Source organism: Anabrus simplex, chromosome 1, assembly GCF_040414725.1.
Source record: "Anabrus simplex isolate iqAnaSimp1 chromosome 1, ASM4041472v1, whole genome shotgun sequence".
NCBI lineage: Eukaryota > Metazoa > Arthropoda > Insecta > Orthoptera > Tettigoniidae > Anabrus > Anabrus simplex.
Window position 1 is genome coordinate 51,358,707 of NC_090265.1, and position 23,207 is coordinate 51,381,913.

Consider the following 23,207-nt stretch of genomic DNA (forward strand, 5'->3'; position numbering starts at 1 on the left):
ATAAATTTCAAAATGGGAAATACATAATTATTTTAATGTTGAAATATACGAATTTTCTCAGTCTATTTCAAGTATGATTAAATTGTTATTTACAAAATAAGGCTTTATAGATTAACTTTTATCTATATTTAATGATTGAACGATGTCCAGTGGACAAGTCTTTCTAGTTGATGTCGATGGGCGACCGGCGACTGGTTGTGAGATGTTGATGATTATGACAATGAGGTAAGGAGAGTATGAATCTTTGTCCCAGCACACAGCCTACTTCTGTCGAATAACACCAAGGTTTTACGTCCCCGTCCAGAGAGGAATAATTATCAATATGTCCTGACTCCATATAAACACCACGGAGAGATTTTAAATTGAACCCAGTGTTTCGACAGACAATCAGCTTTTCAATGGTGAACATTTCTTCCGCCAACGGGACTTGCACCTGCTAACCACGGCGACAGATTATACAGACTTGACGCCTTAGCGACGATGGCTATCCGGCGGGCGATACTTAATGATCCAGTTCCAAATTAAATACAATAAATCAGAATAATTCTCTAGTTCTTGCACCGATGGAACGAAGTAAGTCCCTCTCCACATTAACTGGACTTAACACTAGTTTTAAGAAAAAGCTGCAAGTAGCTTTCCAACATTTTCTGGCAAAATGTTATATTTTCTGTCACTGAATATTGTATTCTATGAGGAATTAGATTTCTCCGCATCACATGATGTTATGGGAGAATACACGTGCCTTGTTGTATTTGCTGGTATTCCACTGCTCTTAGCTCCAGGCAACTTGCAACTTGAAAGAAAAACTGTATCAATACACCAAGTGTAAGCATAAGTTTTTGACGGGTTTTCTGGTAAAAGAAACACTTAATTTTTAAGGGAAATTCATTTTTGTTTATTCATAATATTCAAAATATTGGCCATCTGCTTCTACACACTTCGCCCCATTTTCAGGTAAGTTATGAATACCAAGCCAGAAAAACTGCTGGTTTCTTGCGCGCAACCCATTCGCCGAGCCATTTTCCAACTTCCTCGAAATTGCTGTAGTGCTGCTCTGCGAGCGCGTGCCCCATTGATGCGAAGAGGTGATAGTCAGATGGCGCCAGGTCGGGGCAGTACGGCGGGTGCGGAAGGATGTCCCATCCAAACGTTGCAAGGTGTCTTTCACTGGTTTTGTTGTATGAGACGGCGCATTGTCGTGTAATAAAATCACTTTGCAATGTCTTGTGGTACATTCCGGTCGTCTTTCGATCAATCCGTCATTTAAGTTAATCATTTCTTGGTGATAGCGTTATGTATTAACGGTTTCGCCGGGCATCACGAGATGACAATACACAAGAGCGTGCACTGTCTTTCACATTGAAATCACCACGCTTAAATTGTCGAAACCATGTCTCACTTGTTCTAATGTCCGGGTCCATGGCTAAATGGCTAACATGCTCTCCTTTGATCACATGGGTCCCGGGTTCGATTCCCGATTCCTGACAGGGTCGAGAATTTTAACCATAATTATATCCCCGTGGAATGGGAACTGGTCGTACGTGTCGTCTTCATCATCATTTCATCCTCATCAAGACGCGCAAGTCGCCTACGGGAGTCAAATCAAAAAGACCTGCACCTGGCGAGCCGAACTCCTCGGACACATCCCAGTACTAAAAGCTATACGCCATTTCAATTACTTGTCCTAATGGATGGAGCGTTTTCACTATATGGTAAATCCGGGACAGATGCCGCCCCGGTAGAGATGCCGCATACACTGTAGCTAAAGGTTCCCATCGTTACAGCTACATGGCAATATGTGTGGTTTTTCAGTTTCTAAGGAAGAACTACTGTCTGCGAGTGTGACGAAATTTGCTCGTATATTACGCCAATTATAGCCGATATCATGAGGCGAGTACATGTTTCCTCCTGGCAAAGTTTTTGCGTGTGTTAATTTATTGTATATTAAGTTGGCTTCAAATGCTTAAATCAGACGTTTTTAGTACAGTAGACGTCAGAAACATAACTGTAGTTGAGAGTAAGCTAATTTTGGGCCATGATAGCCTTGAGGTATGAAAACAGGAGGGTGCGGCGTCTCTCCCTGATAGTTGGCCTTCGGGCTGAGCAGCGGTCGCTGTGCAGGCCAGAGCCATTTCAAGGGTGTTAAGTGCCGTGGGGTTTTATATAACACAGTGAAGAATCCATTGTACATGCACATTTATAGTAAATCGAAATTAAAATATGATTTTAATGTTCTAAATTATCAGATAGATTTTTTCCATTGAATGATTATATTATGTGGATATAATTGTCTTGTAGTACGTTCTAGTGTTCGGTTATATTAAAGTTGAAGAAATTGGCTTAAATTTGATTTTGTCATTAATTATTTTACTCGTGGCATCTCTCCTGAGCAACGTCGGCATCTATACCGGGATCCAGGGAGAGACGCCGCAGATGCAACAATTCCTTTGTTCACTCCTTTCTCCCATTTACTTTCAATTGCCAATAGTTCATCCCTGATCAAATGTACATGTTTTCAAATTATGCTCGATGAATTTGCAACAATGTTTAATGTAAATATACCGAGATATAACAAAAGACATAAAAAGTGCGGCAACTCTCCCGGAATTACCCTATGTTTCTACCATCAAACGACGACTTTCCACAGCCTTTTCCTTTTGATTAAATAAGAAAAGCAATGCATGCCGCAAATGTTCTTTTTCAGGCACACGTCGACGTGATCACTGAACGATGCAACACAGAAGCTAGTGTTTGGCGGACTCAACTTGTGTGTGTTGGTAGTTTACTGTCAGAAGGACATACGGACGTTTGTATCAAATTCATACGCTGCGTACTGCTCGCTGGTGCCATGCATACACCTGGTATTATCTGAAAATACCAGTTAATTAGTAATGGAAATTGTACGGAAAAAATAACTAAATGTATTGCTCACCTATTGTTCACTTTTCCCTTGCAACGAAGTATTTATTTATTTATTTATTTATTTATTTATTTATTTATTTATTTATTTATTTATTTATTTATTTATTTACTAGCATTTGTATCCGTTCTTCGCAGGGAAATTTGTATTGGATTACATGTTTCCTTCGGAAATTCGTGAGAAGTGATATAGCTCTATCCACTTGTTTAATGCGCCATGTTAAATTGATACCTCTGCCTCTGCCGGATTTGAACACGCTATCTTGCAATCCGGATGCCGACACTTTATCAGTGATCCACAGGACACGGCAACAGCGCCACCTCAGCAAACACCCGACAAATACTTCACTACCGCTCAACACGCCAACACTACTGAAGGACTACAACAACAACTCTCAACTTCAACAACACTACTCTAATACTCCGCCATGTATAAGTTACGTTCTCTCAACACTCATTAATCAGCAACGGCAGTCTTACTATTCGCGGGAGCTTGCTTTCATACACCTGCCGATGAATGTCTAGTATCTTAGGGGTATTTTCGCAATAGAAAAATTATACTTTCGCCATCCAGTAAATCAAATAAATTCAAGAAGACCCCAGATGAAAAGCAAAATAAAAGGGAAGTCCCCGGTCTAACAAACTCACAGATTCCATGCAGTACCCAAGGGAGATTCTGTAGAGTAGGCAGTCTCATTAACAAGTAAAAATATTGAAAATACCAAAAAGACCGAGCGCACAGCTTGAGGAATATACTTCTTTTTTTTTTTTTTGCTAGTTGATTTTCGTCGCACTGACACAGATAGATCTTATTGCGACGATAGGACAGGAAAGGGCTAGGAGTGGGAAGGAAGCGACCGTGGCCTTAATTAAGATACAGCCCCAGCATTTTTCTGGTGTGAAAATGGGAAACCACGGAAACCATCTTCAGGGCTGCCGACAGCGGGGTTCGAACCTACTATCTCCCGAATACTGGATATTTGTCGCACTTAAGCGACTGCAGCTATCGAGCTCGGTATAAGAGGAATAAACTGAATTTAGCTAAAATCCCAAACCTGGCAGGGAAACAAACCCGGGGTCCTTCAGATCAAAATTCCTCTGTACCGAAATTCAGCCGAGGATCCGAACTTCGTCTTCGAAATAACCGGTTTACAAAATTCTAAAATGTTTGATATGTGCATCCTCCCAAACATAATACCTTGTTATGACTTTCACTTCATTACTATTTCGACTTCCCTTATCAGGAATTATTTCAACTCTAAATATGGTAACTGGACGGTACATGTTCAACATAATGATGTATCTGAGACAGAAAACATCATGGTTAAGGCAGGAAGGATTAGTCAAAGTACACAATGAAGAGTCTACGGTATGTGGTGTGGAACCGCCTTGTTCATTAAACTATGTCCCGACAGCCAAAAAATACATGAAAATTGAGAATATATATATAACATTCTTATCACTTACACATCGCCGCAATGAGCTGCCGTCAGTACATGGTGTTCGTCCAATATGCTTGCACCGCAGTAATGATGGTAAACGTTCGTTTCATCTATATATCCTATTGAAACCTGAAAGAGAAATATTATTATAAAAACAACATGCTTTTACGATAGGATGGTGGTGATGGAGGCACTTTTGTGTATATGGGGCTATGTCCTTTCTCCATTCACCATCCCTAAATTGTAACTACAATTAGTGGAAAATAAATAATAATAATAATAATAATAATAATAATAATAATAATAATAATAATAATAATATTTTCATCATTAGCCTGGATCACTTAAAGCCAGTAATAGATCGTGACGTTTAAGGATGTGATTTCACACATTTCGTCTCAAAAGAATACATTATTATAGCATTTCTTCCCCAGGGACATAAAATCATTTCGAGATAAAACAAACATTATATTATGCCATAAGGATGAAATAAACACACACCTAAGCCAAAACTTGGACATTTGCGATGTTACTGCTGAATTCCTGAAGCTTGTTCATCTACGAGAACAAAACAGATGTACTTTTAGAGGTTCGGTCCTGAGAAATGTTCTAAAGTGGAAGCAGCATTCACAAAACGTGGATTTCAAATGTTATTTCTAATAGAAGAACTGAATTTCTGTCTGTGGAAAACACTAACGCACTTTTTACAATGTTACAGTTACAATCATATTCAAAGTAGAACCCTTTTATGTACTCATTTAGCGCCAAGTGCCACAGGACTGCAAAATGCCGCCCGTTCTCTAAAACAGCTGAAAAAAGGGTAGTTGTATGCATTGTCACGCGTTTAATTTGTCGCCGCCTTTTGAAATACATACCACGGAGCTCGATAGCTGCAGACGCTTAAATGTGGCCTGTATCCAGACTTCGGAAGTGAGTTCGAACTCCACTGTTGGCAGCCCTGAAGATGGCTTTCCGTGGTTTCTCATTTTCACACCTGGCAAATGCTAGGCCACGGCCTTTCCTTCCCACTCCTAGCCCCATCCTGTCCCATCATCGCCAAAAGACCTATCTGTGTCGGTGCGACGTAAAGCAACTTGTAAATTGTGAAATGTATGCCGTCGTGTCCTAGAGAACGACAGTGCCAAAGTGTCGCGTCAGTCTTTTTAAGAACTGTACATGCCAGCTTATGTGTCAGGTCATACAAATGCGTCACTCGTCGGCGGTCCGCTTTCTGTGAATCAGTGCCACCAAGCGCTCTGTCCGGTATTTTCAGTTGCGTAGAGGTTTAAATCCTACTGGAATTGCTTTATCAACTTTAATATATCATACACCGATTTCGCAAAGAGGAAGGATGATTTTTATAATTACTTTTGTAATTTCTTCGAAGAAGTTTGTTATATTATTCTTAACCTTTTCACTCCCAAGTTAGTTTCAGTCGTATGCATGTCTTATACCAGATTTTTACGGATATTTTCACAATGGTTGAAATAAGCTAAAAGTACCTTCTATTTACACAGCTAATGAACAGTTATGGAACGACAAAGTTAGTTTTCTCTCAGCTCTTTTACAAGAACATAAAATTAATTGACAAATGTCCAGAGCTTATTTTATTTCAAGTTATCCTCAATATGCTAATAAAATTCAAGCTCATCCATAATTCGCTAAAATTTCTTTTCTTCTTTTTTTTTGCTAGGGGCTTTACGTCGCACCGACACAGATAGGTCTTATGGCGACGATGGGGTAGGAAAGGCTTAGGAGTTGGGAGGAAGCGGCCGTGGCCTTAATTAAGGTACAGCCCCAGCATTTGCCTGGTGTGAAAATGGGAAACCACGGAAAACCATTTCCAGGGCTGCCGATAGTGGGATTCGAACCTACTATCTCCCGGATGCAAGCTCACAGCCGCGCGCCTCTACGCGCACGGCCAACTCGCTCGCTGCTAAAATTTCTAAAATATAATCTCCCTCGATGTTTTCCTTACACTTTTACGTGCCCATTTCAGAAAAAACTGTGAAAGAATAAAATGGCGCCTGTAGTTGAAAGTGTGTGAAAGTGCTTCATAATTCGCCTACCGAATATCAAGATATATCACACATATTTACCTCGAGTGGGATCCACTACTTTTATAAATATATGTTTCATCATTAGTGTACCAAACATGACCCTCAAAGCTGTGAATGAGAAGATTAATGAATTCGAAAGACGTATGTCTCAATTCCAAGGGCGCCTGGAGGAAGCTCTAACAATGCCACTAATCATAAAAGAGTTGCTACGTACATGACTTCTGTGACTTTCGAGAATTGATTTCAGCGGATATATCCTTTTTGAAGAGCCATATACGTAAAAATGAATAGCCTCTTGAGATACAAGAAACATTGACGGACGAAGCGGCCCAATACAGCAGACGCAATTGTCTCCTGTTGCATGGTTTTAATGAGACTGCTGATGAATATGTGTACAGCAAGGCCTTGGAAATCATCATCAGAGATTAACTTCCAATTGACCTCAACATTGACTGCATTGATCGATGTCACAGATTAGGGCGACAACAGAAATTGACTGATGATGTGGTGACCTCAGGAATCAGACCAATTATCATAATATTTCTTAGATATCAGCAACGAGATCTAGTGTGGCACGCTAAGCGTCTGCTAAAAGACACTAAATTTCTTATAACTAAATCTCTGACAGGTACAAGGAAGCAGATGTCCCGCAAGGCACGTGAAATATTTGGAATGCCCAACACCTATATGCAAAATGGAATGTTTATCGTCCTCACAGCCGATGGAAGGTAGATGCACGTAAACACTCCTGCAGAATTAAACACTTTGGTTAGACGGTTAGGCGAAATTAGCACTAGGAAATAATTATGATTGCGTTCTTGTTATTGCTATGATATAGTATCCCATGTTTTGCGTTACTTATTGTTAATAAGTGTTTGTGTTTGTGTGAACCAACTGGCAGTTACATTTTATGCTATGTCGAGGTAAGCCGCTATCTGTTTATTCTCAACTCCTGCCCTAAGGATTTAAGTGTAAGAATGCTATTCACTCCTGTTGCGAGCATAGACTTATACACAGAAACCACCCTTCCTCTCTACTTAGCACCGATTACTAGTTGTACAGCACTTCTCTTACCACTCTCTCTTCCCAGATTCTCTATCTAGATCTTTCTGTTCGTAGTATTTTAGAAACGGAAGTGAAAGCAATTCCACGCGCTTTGTGTGTTCATGTTAAGTATTAGTCGATTGTAGCTCACCATGATGAACTGAAAGCCATATTTGAAGACAGTTTATTCATATAATTGCTAAAGGAGAGTTGGCTATGTGGTTCAATTTATTCCAGTATGGTTGAAATACAAGTGTATCGTATTCTTCGATTTGATGGGATAATCACGCGTGGAGGTGCTGTTGCGCTGTTTTGTAAGCTTAATCTCAGGAGTACAGTGGTAAAAATTTCCACTCCTACTACAAATCCTGTTCCTGAATGTATGTTAGTTGAAATTATTATAGACACTGTTTAAGTACTCATTGGGGTTATATACATGCCTCCCAATGCAGTGGGCATTGATGAGTTAGAGGACAATTTAATGAGACTTTTACCATCTTATAAATGTGTAATTGTTCTGGGCGAGTTTAATACAAATGTGTTTACTCTGACTAGTGAAACAATACGTTTTAGAAATATTTTCCTCTCCTGTGACATGACAATACTGACCTCGGAACAAAGTAACCACGTTCATACTTCTGATACATTCATTGATCACACCATAACCAATAAACCACACAAGGTTCTTAAGCACGATCAAATACCAGTTCCTGAAATATCAACACTTGACCTTATATACTTAGCGTATTCGCTAAGAGTTCCTAAATATAGGTCAAAATACGTGACTTTTAGACACTTCAAAATATATTTTTCCGACACTTAAAACAAGTTGCACGTAAATGTCCTTCGGGTGGCATAATTCTTATGAATGATATAAAGGTAGATTAAAAAAAATGAAAACATTTTTCTCATACTCGCAGATTTTAAAATGAGCATGCCCCTAAGCACTGTGTGAAAGTAACACGCCCGCCCTGGCCGTGGCTGACAACTGAAATTAAATCTCTGATGGCTCACCGTGATTCGTTATATAGACGTTACAGGCAAAATTCATCAGCTGACATATCTGAACAATACCGTGTACTGCGAAATCGAATTAAACAAATTACAACCAATAAAAAATTATATTACTTCTAGCGTCTATTAGGTAATATAAACGCTGGTTGTATTTGGGGACAACTTAGTTCATTAGGTATTGGAAGACCACCTGTGAACCATGCTAAAACGGAAATACCACTTGACGAGATTAATAGACACTTTTCAACACATGCTTTTACTCCTGAACACGATATAGCGCAGGCCACCATCAAGTCTATAGTACGAAAGAAATCATCTGATCTCCCATGTTTCGAAGTTCGAACTGTCTCAGAGTCGGAAGTGAGACGAAAACTGATTTAAATTAAATCCCATCCGACGGGGGCTGATGAAATCCCTATTTTCTTTATTACTAACATTGTATGTATGTTCAGTCTTCAGCCCTAAGGCTGGTTGGATCCTCAATATCTCTGCCATCAGCTGTCATAGATGACCTATGCATCACTGAAGAGGCGTACCAGGGAAATGACGAGTGAGGTCGTTTCCCGTTGCTTTCCTTACCGAGCCAGAATTTGCTATTACATATCAGTCTACCAAGCCCACTCAAGTCCATGCACCAACCGACACAATGAGCAACATGTTCACACCATTCATAGCAGAGACTGGCTGCAGAAGGAGTGGCATTACTAGCTTTGTTCATGCCTCAGTCACTTTCATACTGCCAAAGCCAAGGATAAGACAGGGGCAGATCAATGAAAGTAACAAAATTGCTCTATCCCATACCAGAAGACATAGTGCACTGTAAACACTAGGTCCTGCCAGCAGAGTCATATTAGTAGCGTTATGTGTAATATATTGCTGATTGTTACTGAATTATTTAATGCATGCTTCTTCCGCGGTTATTTCCCGAAAAAGTGGAAAGATGAACAAGTTGTCTCAGTTCCAAAAATGTCGCCAGCTAATATATCATCTGACTTTCGTCCTGTATGCTTTCTTTCAGCACTGTCTAAAGCTCTAGAAAAAAATGATCTATAAGCACCTTGAACAATACCTGGAAAAATATTATCTGCGTGACCGCTTCCAATTTGGTTTCAAGAAAGGACATAGCACAACGACGGCACTACTAAGAATTACATACGACGTTAGACTAGCTACAGATGAGCGGAAAGTGACTATGCTTATATTACTCGAATTCAGTAGTGCATTTGAAACAGTAAATATTGACATATTATTAACGAAACTACTAAGATTTAATCTCAGTCCCTCTGATGTTGAGCACTTTGCTTCATACCTCACCAATCGAAATCAACGTGTTGTCATAAACTGTTTGACCACGCACTGGAAGACGAAGCAAACAGGTGTCCCACAGGGATCTGCCCTAGGACCTCTTCTGTTTACTCTATATATATATGTGATATCTCTTCCCGGTCCAGCACCATGGCTAAATGGTTAGTTTTCTGGGCTTTGGTCGCAGGGATCCTGGGTTCGATTTCCGGCAGGGTCGGGAATTTTAACCATAATTGGTTAATTTCGCTGACACGGGGACTGGGTATATGTGTCGTCTTCATCATCATTTCACCCTCATCAAGACACGCAGGTCGCCTACGGTAGTCAAATCGAAAGGCCTGAATCTGGCGAGCCGAACTTGTCCTCGGACACTCCCGGCATAAAAAAAACCATACCCCATTTCATTTCATCTCTTCTCACTTCAGCAACTATATCATTTATATGCAGATGATCTACAACTATATCATCACTATAAAGCTGTTGATATTGAGTTTGGAGTTCATAAGATGAATTCTATTTTCAGTCTGATTATCTGCTATTCTAATAAGAACTGTTCATTAATTCATTCTAAAATGATACAAGCTGTTATAATAGGGCAAAAAGGCAGCTAAATAGCCTAAATAGAAAGTTATTGCCCTCAATTTTGCTTCATGGTGTAGCTATACCATTTCAGAAAACGGTAAAACATCTTGGGATTATCATAAGTTACACACTAGAGTGGAGTGACCATATAACAAACATCTGTAGGAAAATTCACTCGTCACTTCACCCTCTCAGAACTCGCTAGTCAGTTCATCCACTAAGTATGAAAATTAAACTTATCCAGACCCTCATATTTCCCATATAGTTACGTGACCTAAATTGCGCAGCTACTTACTTGTTCGCTTAATTTAGAATGTTAAACTAGTAGTATTTCCTGTTATATATTTTCCACATGGAATTGCTTGTGTACTTTTGTTTTGTTTGTTGTTTTTGTTGCTTTTGTTGCTGTTGTTTTGTTGGATAATTACACCCATTTTCATAAAAACCAGAACACCTTGAAAGTCTAGAGGTAGGAAGTTCATATTCACGGGACATGTGAATTAGTATGTTCTGAAGAAATTATTAGCATTTGAATCATGTCGGCCTTCAGGTTCAAAGTCCACATCGATATCTCGGGGCACTACCACTCACTGGTAAAATGTGCCTGCGGCGCTCGTTGTTGCTATAAACCGAAAGTAATTGATCAGTGTGACTTGAGCAGACGTGCAGGATGCCTCGCAGACGTATACGTGAACTGTACCGTCAAATGAGTGAGTTTGAAGGAGTGCGCAATATTGGCATGAGAGAACGTGATGCATCCATCCGGGAAATTGCTGCTCGCGTGGGACGAAGTGTGTCGGTAATGCAACAGGTGTGTACAGAATGGTACAGAGAAGGCCATAGAATACGACAAGATGGGTATGGTCGCACCACCCAGCCCTTCACCCGCACCCCCTCCCTCCCTCCTGAAGAGATGGGCATCTCATCCGAATGGCATTACAGGAGAGATCTGCGTCCTCCTCGCCCCTGGCGCAACAGTGGAACGGTGTAACACATCGTACACTATCAGGAGTGACAGTCCATCGCCGTTTATTACGGTCTGGGGTACCGACTCGTCGTCCACTTCTCCGTCAACCATTGACTAATGTGCATAAACATGCTAGACTGCAATGGTGTGTGGAACGACGTCACTGGGGACAGGAATAGCAGCAGATAGTGTTTTCCGGCGAATCCAGGTTCTGTTTGTTTGAAAATGATGGCCGCATTTTGGGTCACCGCAGAAAGGGTGAGAGGCATCACATTGACTGCAATCTCACAAGGGCATACAGCGCCAACTCAAGGCCTTATGGTGTGGAGTGCTATTGCGTACAAACATAAATCACATTTGGTGCATGTCTAAGGCACTGTGACCAGTGAATTACATCCTGCGACCCGTAGACATACACTTTCTACACGACACCCCAGATGCCATATTTAAGCAGGACAATGCGCGACCACATGTTGTTGCACGAACACGTGCCTTCTTGTTGTCACAGGATGTCAGACTGCTGCTCTGGCCCGCCCGATCACCGGACTTGTCGCCAATCGAAAACGTGTGGCATATAGTGAAACGGCGGGTGCGGTGCTGTGACACAGTGCCAACCACCAAAAATGAACTGTGGAACCAGGGGAATGCAACATGGATGGCTATACCCCAGGACGCCGTTCGCGCCCTATAAGCGTCGATGCCATCACGCATGGAACAAGTTATCCGTACCCATGGAGGACCCAGTGCCTACTAGGCAACTTGACACATGCTGGACCTTGGTGACTGAAATTGTAATCGTTTCTGCAGAACATACTAATAATCATGACCTGTGAATATGAACTTCCTATCTCTTGTCTTTCAAGGTGTGCTGTTTATTATGAACATGAGTGTATATTAATTTTACTTTATTATTACACTACTGTAAGTGACCATTTCCCCCGGGATATTTCCAATTTGCGATGTATTTGTTAGTAATAATAAAAATATTTACATTCTGAAATAATTTTTAAAAATCGTGTTTTAACTTTCCGTAGACGTTGTGAAACTCTCCATTTATAGATCTGTAGGAGTAGCTGAGAAATACGACACAACACCTTTTCAATACGAGACTCTAGTACACAATGTGTAATATTCACGCAGCCATCTTCCAATCTTCAAGGCGAAATGGGATTGGTATTATTTGTCCGTTAATACTACATGTGTTCTGTGGCACTAATCGCGTTCATTAAAGGACTCCAATACCAGTTTTCGCGAGTAAACAGAAACGTGAGCCACAGAACATCCATCTTATAACGACTAGTAAGAACAGCATGCCTAGAAATCCATCAACCAATCACGTACCCACCTGTTTTCACGTTTCAACAATTCAGATACGATACCTGACTTTGTTCCGATGGTTTCAGGCAAGTTTGGGGAGGGAAGGACAATATGAGTGTGAGAAAGAAGGAGAGTGCGAGTGGCAGAGAAAGGTAGCGTTGTGACAGTGACTGGAAGCGTAGGAGCCACAACTTTCCCTGATGGTTTTGGCAATTTTTTGAAATGTGTTTCACCTATACTTCTCAATATTTGCACCCCCACCTACGGATAATTTGCAAGAATGAGCCACCCGATTGGTCTGGCTTGAGCTCGCTTTTTATTTCAGTTAACAAAGCCAAATGACCTGCAATATCCTCTCTGATTTTATCCTCAAGAAAATAACAACGTATATGACAAAACAAACAAAAGTTACAGACATGCTTTGAAAATGAAGATGTCAATGGTGAACAGGCCAATTGGCGTAACCATCCCGAATTTCCAAATTGAGGTTATGTGTGAATCAAGTAGTTCACACTCTAACGCACATTCTCGTAATTTGGAGTAACACTCAACACCTTCCTTCAATGCAAAAAAGGAGAAAGTTGATGGCTTCACCCCACACATGGCAAGGTCAGGCAAGCCACTTGGCTAACCAACTAGTCGTAACCGACAGTTGTACCAGTCCACTGGCGTAAGCCCGCACTAGCCAGCTGGTGTAACACAGTGTCAGTCTTTGCTTTGCTGAGTGTGTCTCATTTTGTTGTCACAAAAATTAATTCAGTAATAGTACTTTTGTCATACGGAATACAAATGCTTATTAATATACGATGCTAATTCAGTTTCGTTGTGATACTTCTGTGAGTGTAGTTTATTTAAATCAGGATAGAAAATGTGTGTTTTATAATAGGTTCGTATTGACAATTATGTTATATAAAAAGAAAAATAGTATAATAGTTCCACTTAGTCAATACTTAAGTTCATTTACTATTTCGAATTTGTAAAAACATCTTATTATTACAGGATATACTTCAGCCGCATTGGGCCATCTTCAGCTGTATAGAATTAACTTAAAATCAATATACTAATGGTTACAAAGAGATAGGTTTTTTGGAGAAGACGGTACAGGAGTTTGGAAGCGACCATGACATTAACGTACAGCCTGATGTGAAATTGGGAAACCACGGGAAAGCATCTTCAAGGATGCATACATTGAGGTTCGAACCCACTATCTGCCGAAGGCAAAATGATAGTTACGTGACCTAAATTGCGCAGCTACCTACTTGTTCGGCATACCATTATTCCACGACCTATATACAAATATTTTCATTTTTTATTTTAAGTATTTAACGAAATATGTGGCTTTCGCACGGACACGTCTCCATTGGAATTGATTTTGACAGTATTAAGTTCTGAAATGAGTTCTCTTCTAATTTTCAAGTGGAGAACTTTAAACAGTTCAGTAGAAAAGATAATCAAGTTATATTCGGATTTTGAGAAGTTCAAATCACCATGGCTGTTGCCATTCACCTCACTAAGAACTTCATACGGAGTTACATTGTGACAGGTATCGTTATGCCAGAATGGTCAGCATATGTATTTGAGCGTAGGCGTTTGTTGGATACGTTAAAATTTATCGCTCAGCAGGTATGTCGTACGCTGATCTGCCTTTCAGAAATACTTGATTGAAAGGATCTCGCATATCTGAGCAATTTCGGAAACACAGATATTCCGTCCAGAACGAAGCCTCTCCAGGCTACTTTGTGGTAATTAATTGAAGAGCAAGTCTTTTAAATAATTGAAGACTTGACTTGGAAATGGATGTAAGTGCCAAATTTGTCAACAATCAGATTTTGTATGAACAACACACTATGTACCATCGCCAATCGCTTGGGAAGATATGGAAGTGCCGCGTACCTGCTTTGTAGTTCGTACTGATGCCGTCAGATGGCATCAGATGGTGCTCCGTGGTTATTGGCATGGAGAATGAGGCAAATGCCATGTCGTGTTTGTTGGAGCAACGTTGTTGAACGTTCTGTGTTACATTCTCTCTTTATCTTAATCACTGTTACATTTTCTGTGGTCTTGTGCAGAGTGTCATATAACGTTTATCTGTTGGTTAGAAAATACTATTATTCCACTGAACTAAAATTTCTGGTCTTCGAACATTCTTATACACCTTGTGACCGCGGCTTTGGCGTAATTGAGAAACTAAGACGGGTTTGCAAGGCCATATTGGATGATAAATTCAGAATATAGTGAGTACAGCACGACTTCAACATCCATTTCGGGTCAATGGAAAAATTTGATTTCTTCTATTTCTTCGGTGCAGCTGATGTATTTATAATCAAAACATCATTGCAGATCACTAACAAATCGTGGATCAAAGTAAGAATGACAGATTTACCAACAAAAAAAAACACAGAAAAAATATTTCAGTGGAATGGAAGAATGGGAGGACCATGATGTCTTCAAGAAGGAAAAATGTGCAGAATTCAGGAACATAGAAGGCTTCAAAAATATCCGTAAGTGACGGCAAGGAAAATGACTTACTGGTGATGCTGGATAACATGAAAGCACAATATCATTACTTCTCCAAGGAAATCCGTTCTTCCTAATTTTGTATTCTTCAGGATAATAATTACCCTTCTTATGATGAATATAAATTATTGATAATATTAATAGTTCTAAACACAAATCAAGACTTGTTTTGCATGAACAATGCACAAATAAAACATTTTTGAGATTCAAACTACGTTTTTCCTTCCTCTAGAAAAATTTACTTTTCCGTGTCAAGTCTTCAATTGCTCATCACATCATTGAAGTATGTTGAATTATTCTCAATACACTGAGGCTGTTACCCTGACATATAGCTACAGTGTTAATACTTAATTCCCTAACTTTCTTATTGAATGTTCTGTGTTTGAGCTAATCTCTTCATACCCATATTCTGTAAGACTATGCTCTAATTTTTACTCACCTGGAAAGGGAATTCGCCAGGCAAAGCATCCCTTCCTCCGATTACTCTTCCGTCATTTCGTGTGATTGTGCGTCCCTCTGTATAAAACAAAGGAAATAACATGTGAGTTGTGTACAAATCCCGGTGTTATTCTCCTTGTGATATTTAATACTCTATAAATTGCAGTTAATGGTAAAAACATGAGATATCTTCAAACTCATCCCCTTACCTTTATCGTGAGAGTATATTAAAAAAGGTATAAAGACAAAATGTCGAAGAGAAAATTAGCTATATTTTCTCAACATTCATCCAAAATGTGTTCTTGACTATTAGAGGAAGAGGGTATGAATGGTTTGAATGTGGAATACTAATCGAATGATTATACTGTGCAATCATTTCTTTGAAGTTGGAGTACGCTGCGGTTGTATTTCGTGTCGGAGATTCATTGCCATAATATAGTGTAGGTATGAAAATACACATAACGTAATTAGTAAAATCTCCCATTTTATAATTTAATTAATTAAATAGTTTATTTGCAGCTTGTCCTCAGCAGGTAGTCTCGACAGGCAACCTTAAACCTTGATAAAATGATCTATTAATTTTATTTTTGTGGTGCACTGGAGTAGAAAGAAAGGAGCTCTAACGGGTTTATAAGTAATGAAATGACGATAAAAAGCAGAATATGAAAGAATATCCACAGCCTGTTTCCAGTCATTTTACCGGATCAAGAATAGAATGCACCAGCAAAAAAATAAAAAATAAAATTAAAAAAATCCATTGGAGTGATACTTGCAGAAGGTTGCATTTACTGTTCCGCATCATATGACCAAAGTATTCTAGCTTTCTTCTCTTGATGGGAGTGAAAATTACTGGTTCTTTGTTCATACGATGCAAAACTTCTATATTGGTCATTTTAGCTGTCCAAGATATGTTCAGCATCCTTCGGTACGTGTACATCTCAAATGCTTGCAACTTCTTGCACATGGTCTCAGTTAGTGTCCATGCCTCAACGCCGTGTGACAGAAAGTAGGACCTTATTATGGAAAAAGAAAATGGAGTCAGCTTTGAAAAACAGGCTTCTACAGTATACAGGAGCCGTAGGTAAAGAGAAAGGAAGACCGCACAGAACAACTATAGCGTATACCAAACTGAGTCTAAAAATGTTGAAAGTATTAAAAATAAAGAAATAATAAGATGTGTATTGCGAATAACGGTTACATCAGTGAGTTGTACGGAGCGGTATGAAGCTGTACGATAGGAGGCAGATGCACATCTGATTTTACTGCTGTAATAAATGAGACGGCCGTGCGCAGAAACGTAACTGTGCGTTTCTAAGTATAGAAGATATATATATGGAAAGGGAAGTAGAGTCAACTATGACTACCAGCAACTAGAGTACACAGTAGTAGGAACTCCAAAGTATAGGATCTCTAGGAAACTATAGCGTTGTGAACGAACAACTGCCTGTGCGTTTTGGGCCACTTAGTCATCAGCTAGAATTCAGGGACACTGGGTTCGAATTCCACAGTCGGCAGCACTGAAGATGGTTTTCCGCCGTTTCCCATTTTCACACCAGACAAATGCTGGGGCTGTACGTTAATTAAGGCCACGGTGCTTCCCACTGCTAGCCCTTTCCTATCTCATCGTCGCCACAAGACCTATCTGTGTTGGTGTGAGATAAAACAAATTGTTAAAAACGTAGGGTTGTGATAAAAATGACCCTAAAAGGAGGAAAAGTATTAAGAATAGAAGATAGATTTAAATGGAAATGAAGATGTATGTGACGAATAAAAGTTCAATGAACGGGATAAAGCTGTCTGCTAGAACGCTGAAGCACGTCTGAACGTATTGCTGTAAATGAGACAACTGACAGTGAGCACCGTAAACTTCTCTCACGGACTAATATCTCCTTCCCGGAATCATTTTGCATGTCTTACGCCATCTGACCTAAAGAAAGCTGTAACGCTTCTGATCGCCTCGTTCGTAGGTCTGTCAACGTCTACTCTCCAGCACGTTGACCTAGAATGGTGGCATCGTGGTGCCAGTATCTCGAAATTGGTTTGTTTTAGAGAAGACGTGGATTTCGGAGTTCTGCTTGAGATTTATTGCCCGTATCGAAAGACATAAAATAAGATTTGTCTCGTCCGTGTACAAGAAATTCGCTTTTCACGTATATTAGCCTATGCTATTGTGGCAAAGGGCCTAAGGAAGCTGAATTTTGAAAATTACCTTCCAGAATGTTCTATACCTATTATCAAGAAAGCCGGTGCTGACAAGTGGGGAAAAATACCGCCCCGTTACTTTAGTATCTCAGGCCTGCAAACTTTTTACACGCATTATTTACAGACGAATGGAAATACTAGTTGAAACTGAGTTGGGAATAGACCAATTCGGCTTCAGAAGAAATGTAGGAACATGTGAAGCAATCTTGACTTTACGTATGATCATAGAGGATCGAATTGAAAAGGACATTCCCACATACATGCCGTTTATAGATCTTGAAAAGGCATTTGATAATATTGATTGGACCAAGCTATTTGAGACTCTGAATGTGATCGAGAACAAAGAATTATCTACAATCTGTATAAAAGTCAACCTGTAGTGATAAGAATCGAGGGATTTGATAAGAAGCAGCAATCCGGACGGGAGTGAGGCAAGGTAGCAGTTTTCTCCCTACATTTCTATGTCTATAGAGAACAAGCGGTAAAGGAAATCAAAGAGAAATTTGGGAATAATATCACAATCCAAGGAGAGGATATCAAAACTTTAAGATTTTCTGATATTATTTTATCTGAGACTGCAGATCTGGAGAAATTGGTGCTACTTTGCTTTACGTCGCACCGACACAGACAGGTCTTATGGCGACGATGGGATAGGAAAGGTCTAGGAATGGGAAGGAAGAGGCCGTGGCCTGGAGTGAAAAATGGAAAACCATGGAAAACCATCTTCAGGGCTGCCGACAGTGGGATTCGAACCTACTATCTCCCAGATGCAAGTTCACAGCTGCGAGCTCCTAACCTCACGGCCAACTCGCCCGGTAGAAATTGGTGAATGGTCATGAGTAAATAGTACAAGATTAAAATAAATAAGTAAAGGAGTGCAGTCGAACGAAGTCAAGTGATGCAGGAAGTATCAGATTTGGAAATCAAGTTTTAAAGGAACTAGATGAATATTGTTATTTGGGTGGTGAAATAACTGACCATGGCAGAAGTAAGGAAGACAAAAATGCAGACTAGCACAAGCGAAGAACGTCTTTCTTAAGAAAAGAAATTTGCTCACTTCGAACATTGAATTGGAAAGGTGCTTTTGAAGACTTTCATCTGGAGCATGGCACTGTATGGATGTGAAACATGGACGATGACTCGCTCAGAAAGAAAGAAAGAGAAGAGAAGCTTTTGAAATGTGGTGTTACAGAAGAATGCTGAAGGTGAGATGGATAAATCGAATCACGAATGAAGAGGTACTGAATCGAATTAGTGACAGGAGATGGATTTGCTAAATTTGACCAGAAGAAGAGATAGAATGATAGGTCACATCTTAAGACATCCAGGAGTTGTGCAGTTGACTTTTGAGGGAAGTGTAGGTGATAAGAACGGTAGGTGTAGACCAAGATATGAATATGACAAGCAGATTAGAGCAGATGTAGGATGCAGCAGTTACATACAAATGAAAACGTTAGCACAGGACAGGGTGGCGTGTAGAGATATATCAAACCAGTCTATGGACTATTGACTCAAAAAACCATAACAACGACCACCTTGCTAGTGTACCTTTAGGGTAAACGATGAACTTGTTCTAGGTCTTTTGGACCTCGAGATTTCGTGATCAGTGGATAGAACTTTGCTTTTATATCTGAGGAATCTAGAAGCAAACCTGGCAATGTCCAATCAACCCAATTTTACATGACCGAGCTCGATAGCTGCAGTCGCTTAAGTGCGGCCAGTATCCAGTATTCGGGAGATAATAGGTTCGAACCCCACTGTCGGCAGCCCTGAAAAGGTTTTCCGTGGTTTTCCATTTTCACACCAGGGAAATGCTGGGGCTGTACCTTAATTAAGACCACGGCCGCTTCCTTCCCACTCCTAGCCCTTTCCTGTCCTCTAGTCGCCATAAGACCTCTCTGTGTCGGTGCGACGTAAAGCAACTAGAAAAAAACATGAGAGAGAGATTGATTAGAATTATTAGAATTCTGTAACCAGAAAAGGTGTCCGCCTCTGTGGTGTAGTGGTTAGTGTGATTAGCTGCCACCCCCAGAGGCCAAGGTTCGATTCCCGGCTCTGCCATGAAATTTGAGAAGTGGTACGAGGGCTGGAACGGGGCCACTCAGCCTCGGGAGGTCAGCTGAGTAGAGAGGAGTTCGATTCCTTTCTCAGCCATCCTGAAAGTTTTTTCCCGTGGTTTCCCACATCTCCTCCATGCAAATGCCGGGATGGCACCTAACTTAAGGCCACGGAGGCTTCCTTCCCTCTTCCTTGTCTATCCTTTCCAAACTTCCCATCCCCCCACAAGGCCCCTATTCAGCATAGCAGGTGAGGTCGCCTGGGCGAGGTACTGGTCATCCTCCCCAGTTGTATCCCCAGACCCAGAGTCTGAAGCTCCAAGACACTGCCCTTGAGGCGGTAGAGGTGGGATCCCACGCAGAGTCCGAGGGAAAAACCGACCCTGGAGGGAAAACAGATTACGAACGAACGAACGAACAAGAAAAGGTGCATGCATGAAATTTTTACGGAATATAACTCTTATACTCAAAAACATTTTAAAATGAAACATAGCCTAATATCTACGATGAACTTTGAGCACTGACGTTATTAAAATTTGAGACTGACATGTTTGCAACTAACATATATTCTCAGGAGATTGCCATATTTGCAAGAAAGATAACAGAACATCATGATGAAAAAAGAATTCAGCACAAATCGACTGTTTCTACAAAAATTTCATCTCCTTCAATGACTTCTTCCTCATTCTTTGTCACATCATTCCCCATTGTTTTGAACAAATTTGGGTAACATTTGAGAACGTCAAACGTTTCCACTGTTTACCGTAATGTTTAGTCAACATTTGACGTCTCACAATTTCAAAGTATTCACGTCAACGCCTCTTTTAATTACAGTGGGATTAATCAGTCTTAAAGTTTTGCCAGTTTTACAACACTTTTAGCCACCCGTATGTCACTTATGGTTGAAATTCCCGACCCTGTCGGGAATCGAACCCGGGACCCCTGTGACCAAAGGCCAGCACGCTAACCATTTAGACATGGAACCGGACGAACTGAAGGTCAGACGAGCACATGGCAACTCGCTGAGCTTGGGACCACAAGAGCGCCCCGTATGAATCGCATGTACATAACAAGCACACATAATAACCCATAATCAAAATGAAATCATCTCCCACCTTGTAACAGAATATGTTGAAAATGTCTGCATCTACACATTTCTGGTTTCAGCCAAGGAAATTTTCATTCATACGCATTAGTTCATCCACCGAGAAAGGCTCAATTTCTCTCGTGATACTTCGTTTGTGTATATCTACACTGTTGACGGCAGTAACCGAAGACAAGATAACAGGGCCTATAGATTTTGCAACCACAATCACTGGGCAGAGATATATAATTGACATTCTCGTACCATTTTTTTACACTTCATGGACAATGAAAGCCAGTCTGGATATTTCCAGCAAGACTCGGCAACCTCGCATACGGCTAACGAGTCATTAGGTTTAATTGAGGAAAGTTTTGAGAACAGAGTAATTACAAAACCATTGTTACCCGCAAGATCCCCAGATCTTCAGGTTGCGATGTTTATTTATGGGAGAAAATTGAAACGTAAGGTTTATGGAACAAACCCTCACAGTCTAGATGAACTCAAACAAAATATCACAAGAGACATTGAGGCTATCTCGCTAGCTGAACTAATGCGTATGAATCACGGTTTCCTTACATGAAGCCAGAAATGTGTAGATTCAGGTGGAGGACATTTTTCACATCTTCTGTGACAAGGTGAGAAATTATTTTACATTGATTATGCGTTATTATGTGTACTTGTTATTTAGATGCGATTCTTACGGGCGCTCTCCCGGCCCCAAGCTCAGCGAGTTGCCGTGTGCTCGTCTGATCAGCTCGGCCATCTATCCACTGCAGTGCGCTGGCCGGCCAGCCCCACTTTGAGTTAAAGACCCTGTATTTATAATCCTTTATCTACGACAGTAACCCCCAACGGATTTGCAGTAAGAGACAGTATTGTACAAATATTATGTGTTTGAATAAAAATGGTTCCTCAAAAGAAGCGCAGGCCAACACACAGCTGCCTCGGTAGCTTTCCTGGAGGGCAAACCTCCTCCACAACTCGGTCACCATCCCCAGTACGGTACCTCTTGCACCCACTAACAATCCGCAAAGGTAGACGGAGTTCACATGATTTTTCTCTATAATGTAATTGGATACTGGAATGTAGACTGCCTGCTTCTCAGAGTGCACATCTTGCGGCTGTTTTTCTCCTGATTCTAGACGTACTGTTGGGTCCAATATTACAGAACGATCTCTCAGTTTATCGATGGCTAGAATATCTACCCTTCTCGTGCTACCGCGTTCAGCTAAGCAGTTTTCTTCTTCTTCAATCAATCAATCAATCAATCAATCAATCAATCAATCAATCAATCAATCAATCAATCAATCAATCAATCAATCAATCAATCAATCAATCAATCAATCAATCAATCAATCAATCAATCAATCAATCAATCAATCAATCAATCAATCAATCAATCAATCAATCAATCAATCAATCAATCAATCAATCAATCAATCAATCAATCAATATATCTATCTATCGATCTATATATCAATCAATCAATCAATCATTACTGATCTGAATATATGGCAGTCGCCCAGGTGGTAGATTCATTGTCTGTTGTTTCCTTAGTCTTTTCTTAAATGATTGCAAAGGAATTGGAAATTTATTGAACATTGGTAAGTGATTCCAATCCGTAACTTCCCTTCTTCACTACTTCCCACCCCTTGTCGCGAAAGGCTTCTGCAAAAAGGACGCGAAATATGTGATGGCGAGTATTCCTAAGCAATGAGCAGGAAAGGACAGTAGCCGACAACATGTCCCAAAGTTTCAATCTCACCACAGGCGTTGTTCTCCTGTATGATTACCTCAATGAAGACGCAAACATATTTATACACTGTGGAATGTCTATCCTTCATAAGAATGACCTAGTTCAAAAGAAAGAAGAAACAAATTTTCGTACTCACCAACAAGATATGCCTGCAATAGCCATAACGTACAAAATTCAGCTATTAACTTTACGCTGCCCATGGTTGTTTCAGTTCTAGCTGACCGTGTTGACTGGATGTGAATATATAAGACAGTTATGAAAAATTGTAAGATAGTCTTGAGAGTACTTCTACTTTTATCAACGGTCACAAGTGAATTTTTAAAGGATTTTTTTTTTTAAATTTTAATTTCTTATAGACAAGAGCTGATTGTTGATAAGTGATAGATGTGTCGTAATTGACATCGCACTTCGTGGAGCATTCGAATCTTATTATCTGCTGAAAGATAAGTTACGGTTAGCAGTAAAAAAAGTCCTAATAGGTGATGTAGTTGTTATTGTTTCAA

The 23,207-nt window shown here is 40.2% G+C and overlaps 1 protein-coding gene across 1 annotated transcript in view; it reads right to left on the minus strand.

Annotated features, from left to right (window-relative positions):
- The window catches only part of LOC136875561 (trypsin), a 38,794-nt gene extending 15,855 nt beyond the window's left edge, over positions 1-22,939 (minus strand). Inside the window, exons 1-3 of the mRNA XM_068225485.1 lie at positions 22,841-22,939; positions 15,607-15,683; positions 4,387-4,490 (exon numbers count right to left, since the gene is read on the minus strand). Coding sequence (XP_068081586.1) covers positions 4,387-4,490; positions 15,607-15,683; positions 22,841-22,904 — 245 coding nt within the window. The 5' untranslated portion in view covers positions 22,905-22,939. The remainder of the gene's footprint in view (positions 1-4,386; positions 4,491-15,606; positions 15,684-22,840) is intronic.
- Positions 22,940-23,207: the final 268 nt, after the last annotated feature.